The sequence below is a fragment of the Vulpes vulpes genome, chromosome 8 (assembly GCF_048418805.1).
Source record: "Vulpes vulpes isolate BD-2025 chromosome 8, VulVul3, whole genome shotgun sequence".
Taxonomy (NCBI): domain Eukaryota; kingdom Metazoa; phylum Chordata; class Mammalia; order Carnivora; family Canidae; genus Vulpes; species Vulpes vulpes.
Window position 1 is genome coordinate 52,107,708 of NC_132787.1, and position 6,287 is coordinate 52,113,994.

Here is a 6,287-nt window from a genome sequence, read left to right on the forward strand (position 1 = left end):
TTGCCAGATTATAGGGTAGTTCTATTTTTAGTTTTTAAGGCACCTCCATACTATTGTCCAGGGTGGCTGCACTGGTTTAGAGAGACCATTTCTTACTCATTACAATCACAGGATATTTTCTCCATCCTCTCTGCCACATATTATAAATGCCCATTGTTCTAGGTCTTGCCCAAATACATAAAATTATGTATATGGGAGCTTTATCTCATTAAACTGTAATATTTTGGGGAACAAGAACCTTGCTCACTTTTCCAGTTTATGTCCCTCAAACACCTGGCTCTTGAATTTTAGCTATTTTTACAGATCTTTTTAACAAAAAGGGGCTGCTTCCATTAATGTTAACTCACATAGCAGGATCCCTGTCCTCAAGAGGTTTTACCCCTAGCGTCAAGAGTGCCTCATACTCAATACAAAAATAGAAGGTTAGAAGAGATGCTAACAGGCTAAGGCTTGCATGTAAATATCCAGAGTGTGAAGCAGAGAAGGGGGATGAGAGAAAGCCAGTCCGGAGACGGGAATAAAATTTACCAGGGACAGAACAATTTGTTTAAACAATTTACACATAAATGACCCATAGGGCAGCTCTTGCAAAGTCCTCATTTCCAAACATTGTTGGACTGAGAACATAGGTTATGCAAAATAACTGCAGGTCTCCAACCGTGCCCTCTTAAGTACCTTTATCGTCTAGGCTGTTACTTCCCCATCCCCTTTCTTCTATCTCTGAGTAATTCATTGGGTTGACTTTGGTACCGGAAAAAAAGGCCTCTGCCACAAAAGCAACAGCAGAGGCTCGCAAACCAGGGATCTGGGAGGCAGCGAGACATCCAGTAAGTAAGCAGCGCGCGCTCCGGCATAGAGGAAGAGCGGAAGCCCACCAGCCCATGCGCCCGAGCCGCCCTTACGCAACTGACCGCGCTCCCCTCGAGCGCCGGAAGGCCCCGCCCCACCCTGAAGCCCCGCCTCTACCTCTACCGGCCGGTGAGGTGCCGTGCGCAACCCTCCGGAAGCTTCCGCCCCTCTCCCCTTTTATGGGACTACGGTTATTTATTTATTTATTTTTTTTTTTAAAGACTTGCTGACGCCACCGGGTAGGACTGGCCCTAAAACCATGATATAGAAGCTCCTCTCACAGTCCTTACTTCCGCTTCCTTCAACTGAGGAATCGGGGCCATCCCCATTTTTCTCACTCAGGAGGCGGCGGCGGCGGCGGCGGCGGCGGCGGCGGCGGCAGGAGCTTGCGATGTTCGGCCTCAAGAGAAACGCAGTAATCGGACTCAACCTCTACTGTGGGGGGGCCGGGCTGGGGGACCGCAGCGGCGGCGCCTCCTCTTCGGGAGGGCGGCTTTTGGCTTCGGGGAAGGAGGCCACGACCAGACGGGAGGGAGGGGGAGGGGAAGCCGGTGCGGTGATTGGCGGAAGCGCCGGCGCAAGTCCCCCGACCACTCTGGCGCCGGACGCCCGGAGGGTCGCGCGGCCCTCACCCATTGGCGCTGAGGGCCCCAACGTCAGCGCGACCCCCCCGAGGCTGCTGCTGCTCGCGCCCCCCTGCCGCGCGTCGCCGCCTGAAGAGATGGAAGGCCCGGCAGCCGACGCCATCATGTCGCCCGAAGAGGAGCTAGACGGGTACGAGCCGGAACCTTTGGGGAAGCGGCCGGCGGTCCTGCCTTTGCTGGAGTTGGTGGGGGAGGCCAGCAGTGGCCCCGGCATGGACGGCTCGCTACCCTCGACGCCACCCCCGGCGGAGGAGGAGGAAGATGAGTTGTACCGGCAGTCCCTGGAGATTATCTCTCGGTACCTTCGGGAACAGGCCACAGGCGCCAAGGACGCGAAACCACTGGGCGGGTCTCGGGCGGCCAGCCGGAAGGCGTTAGAGACCCTCCGGCGAGTCGGGGACGGGGTGCAGCGCAACCACGAGACAGCCTTCCAAGGTAAGCGGTGAGTGGCGGCGGCTGTGCTGCCTTGCTTCACCTGCCCCGGACTCACCCAGCAGAGGTGGGTGGTAACCGAAAACAAGTCCGTGTTGAAACGACTTCGCAATCTATTTCTGAAACCAGAATTTTCTGGCCATTAGTCATTGTTTCCGCCCATCTTAATTCTTTTGGAAATGGCAGCTCTGTTGAAAGCCCGGAAAGGGTGGGATGTCAGTTTTCAACCGGGGTCGTCCTGAGTTGTATAGACCCCAGAGAGCGATTTCCCCCGCCGTGGGTGGGCAGACAAGTCATGTCCTGGTTTAGACAAAGGAGGTCGTGAGAACCTGCGTGCTTTTCTTCCTCTCAGGCATGCTTCGGAAACTGGACATCAAAAACGAAGACGATGTCAAATCGTTGTCTCGAGTGATTGTCCATGTTTTCAGTGACGGAGTAACAAACTGGGGCAGGATTGTGACTCTTATTTCCTTTGGTGCCTTTGTGGCCAAACACTTGAAGAGTATAAACCAAGAAAGCTGCATCGAACCATTAGCAGAAAGCATCACAGATGTTCTCGTAAGGACGAAACGAGACTGGCTAGTCAAACAAAGAGGCTGGGTAAGTTTGTTTTAAGGTCGAAAGGGGGTCTTCGAGTGGAAATGGAATGAAGGATTATATAGGGAAAGTCGGGCTATTTAACTCTTTCTATGATGCACAACTCGGGTTTCAGGCACTAACTTAGGACCTGTTTGCCTAAAGTTGATGTAAGTAGTGGGTTCACAGAGATAGTGTGGAATGATAGTCTTGAATTGTTGCATCAAAAAATCCCAGTTTTACTGGTTGTTGAGTCTTTTGCTTTTGGTATTGTAATTCAGCTGGATGCTTCATTGGATTCAAATTATGAAAAAATAAGAATCACTTGAGGATGTTAGTAAACTACATTTCTGAGAGCTGTGCCACCCCTCCCCCCCTTAATTGAATGTCTTTTGTAGCCTGGGGTAAATAATTGGTTCATTATGTTTGGGGAGAACCTTAGTTGTTTTAATTCATCTTTTCTTTATGGATAGTGTTTTTAAGTCATTGGAAACCCATACTTGAAAATGTGCTTTTCTTTTTTGTTTTCTAGGATGGGTTTGTGGAGTTCTTCCATGTAGAGGACCTAGAAGGTGGCATCAGAAATGTGCTGCTGGCTTTTGCAGGTGTTGCTGGAGTAGGAGCTGGTTTGGCATATCTAATAAGATAGCCTTTTAAGTGCAATAATTAACTTTTAAACAACCCCAGGCACCAAAACCACATATGACTGCTGTGAAATCAAATGTATTTATGAAGTTGGACTTTGAGCTGTCCAGGCTGTAACCTCGGAGAGTTCTACTCTAGCAACGTAGAAAAGCAAGTGGCAAGAGGATTATGGCTAACAGGAATAAATACATGGGAAAAGTAGTCCCCCTTGAAGAGTCACTGTCTAAAAGAAGCAGAGCTCAGTTTCAGCAACAGGCAAACTTTGGGAGGCCATGGAGGAGGACTTTTAGATTTAGTAAAGTTGGTAGGGTTGAAGAGACTTAATTTCCTTGTCTAGAACAGGAGAGTGGCCAGTAGCCAGGCTAGTCATAGAGTCCATTAAATATGTCCACTGAATTCATTAACTTCCCATATAGTGTTAAAAGAGAAGCACTAACAATGGCATTGATCTGTATGAAATGGATTTAAGCTACAGGTGATAGAACTATGACTAGAAGCCGCAGTACTGTACAACAGTGTGAAGGAAAGCTTTTTCTCTGTAATTAGCTTTTCCAAGTATACTTCTTGAAAGTCCAAGTGCTCAGGACGTTTTTACCTGTTCTACTTTGGCTTGGTTTGAGTGGTTTAGTTTATTAGCCTAGTAATGGCCAACAATACTTGACTTAGGGTCAATAATTACAATTGCAAATGTGGGAATAGCCTCAATTTTTAAGGCAAAAACAAATTGTAAATGTATTTGTCTGTAAAAATTGTGTATATTTTTACAGAAAGTCTATTTCTTTGAAATGTAAAGGGATGAAGAGTCTCAAAATATATTAGTTTTTTTTTTCATGCCCGTTTGAAATTTACAACTTCTGTAGTTAGGAATCTATTTCTTACAGCTTTTCTAAATTTTGTCCTGGTCAGTTCTAGATTGTATACAGAACCAATTGATGTAACTGTATGCAACTTGGTTGTAGTGGAACAATTCCAATTCATAACTATGCAGACTTTTTAATTTTCCTATCTGGTAAGTATTCTTTAGTGGTTTGGGGTGTTTTGTTTTGTTTTAAACCTGGGATTGAGAAGTTGATGAATGGAAATTCATCCTTTAACTTCATTACATGTGGGTTTACAATAATTGAGTCAAGGTGAAGTTTGAAGTTTGGGGGCAGGGGGCGTGTGTGGGTTGATAGCTTAAAAAAATAATGGGCTCTGATTGGGCAGCTACTCATTTGAGTTCCTTCCATTTGACCTAATTTAACTGGTGAAATTTAAATTGAGTTTATGAGCTCATCTTCAAAACTTTTGCTAGAAGATTTTCAGCTGTTCCAAATGGGACTTACTAACAGTATGTATATAAAAAGATCACATCAGTGGATGAGAGACATTTGATCCCTTGTTTGCTTAATAAATTGTAAAATGATGGCTTGGAAAAGCAGGCTTATAGTCTAACCATGGTGCTATTATTAGGCTTGCTTGTTAAACACAGGTCTAAGCCTAGTATATCAATAAAACAAATACTTATTTCATTTGTTAATGATTCCCACACTTTGTTTCAGATTTTTGTATTGGCATCTCTTTGGATTTCAGACTTGATATTTTATTAGACTTAACTTTATTTTCTGTCCTTCCTTGAAATATTTGCTGCTTGTTCTCCATCTACAGATAGTTATATCATTTTCTACATCCTTATCCCACCATTCCTGAACGCTTACTAGACCTAGTTTTTTGGCACTATGAACCCTAAGTAAACCGCACCCCACCACACCCCGCCCAGTTGTCCAGAGACTTTCATCCTTAATGAATTTTATTCTTGGGAGGTGGTAGTACAGTGGGTGCCAGGACCATAACAGTCATGTGGTGGCAAGAGTCCCTTTTCCTTGGATTGGTACCTTTTCAGTTGTTTTATCCTATATTTGGGGGGAATGTTGTAAAAGTCCTTTTAGGAATTTTCAAAGGTGGGACAACAAATTATGTGACTTTGTCTCCGCTTCTTTGCATTAGAAAATGCCCATTTAGAATTACAGAAAGATGGGCTCTGTTCAACATCAAAGAGTTATGTAAAAGCTACTGGTAAACTGAAGGCAGCTTCTATAGTAAACCTAGGGTCATTTGAAAGCTTCATCTGCAGAACACGACCTTTAATCTGTGGACTCTAGATGAAAATAGGCATGAATAAAATGACTAAGAATGTAATAGGGAAGGACTGCCCTGCCTGCCTATCTTTGAGCCATAAGGTCATCTAGCTAGAACTATTTTTACCTATGTATTTATCGTTCTTGATCATGAACCACTTATTTATGTCTATCTCTAAGGACCTAAAAGCACTTTATGTAGTTTTTAATTTTAAGATCTGGAAAAGGTGACTAAGGTCTGTCTCCCCATATCCAGTTGTGGAAATAAGTGCATAGATGTAAATTGGAGTTTTAAGGAACCCAATTCCCAATTTACTAGGTGTGACTGCTGAATTATAGAGGAGGTTCTTAGTTGAAACTTTGGTTCGGGGCTGTCAGGGCTTAGGGAGCCCAAGTGCTTTAGGGAAGGGTGGGTGGTTTTCTAGGGAGAGGAGGCACGTGTTCTAAGTGCTGACTAGTTGCATAGTTCAGGCAAGTCCTTCAAAGTGGAAAGGGAGGGGCTGCTTGGAAACTGGCTCTCAGCAACTTGTCTTATGCTTCTCTCAGGGAAAAACATGCAATCCTCTAGTGTCCATGTACACTCTGTTTGGGGTAAACACCTTGGTTCTGGTTAGCTAATGCTGTTGACAGCTGTGCCAGGAAGAGTTAGGACCAACTACAAATTAATGTGGGCTGTAAAATGTAGTATGTTTCCCTAACTTCCTGTTTTTTCCTGAGAAGAAAATAATAAATCTTTTATTCAAATGCAAGGTGTGGTACGGGTGTTTTCTAATCAATGACTGTCTTCCTTCCCCCACTTAGACAAGCGTTTTAGGGAAGTCAGCTGAGCAAATAAAACAAATATAGGTGAATTAACAAGCAAAAGCCCTGTAAAGCTGATTTACTTTAGACCAAGGGATGGTTCCCTTCCAGATAACCCCTTCTTTCATTCAAATTAGAGCTGTTGGGTTTTGAAGTGTATTGCTGTATTTCAGAGTAGTTCTGTACAATTTAATCATGTGCTGTTTCATTACTGCAGCTATTC

At 44.6% G+C, this 6,287-nt stretch overlaps 1 protein-coding gene across 2 annotated transcripts; it reads left to right on the forward strand.

The window, feature by feature from the left end:
* Window positions 1-1,106: 1,106 nt before the first annotated feature.
* MCL1 (MCL1 apoptosis regulator, BCL2 family member) lies at window positions 1,107-6,012 on the forward strand. Of its 2 annotated transcripts, XM_025982938.2 has the most exons (3): window positions 1,146-1,928; window positions 2,278-2,525; window positions 3,034-6,012. In XM_025982938.2, exons 1-3 carry the CDS (start codon window positions 1,241-1,243, stop codon window positions 3,148-3,150), a joined length of 1,053 nt encoding a protein of 350 aa, XP_025838723.1. In that variant the 5' UTR covers window positions 1,146-1,240; the 3' UTR covers window positions 3,151-6,012. The 2 variants fall into 2 exon arrangements, with proteins under 2 accessions (XP_072622731.1, XP_025838723.1); XM_072766630.1 differs by lacking the exon at window positions 2,278-2,525 and having other exon boundaries at window positions 1,107-1,928.
* Window positions 6,013-6,287: the final 275 nt, after the last annotated feature.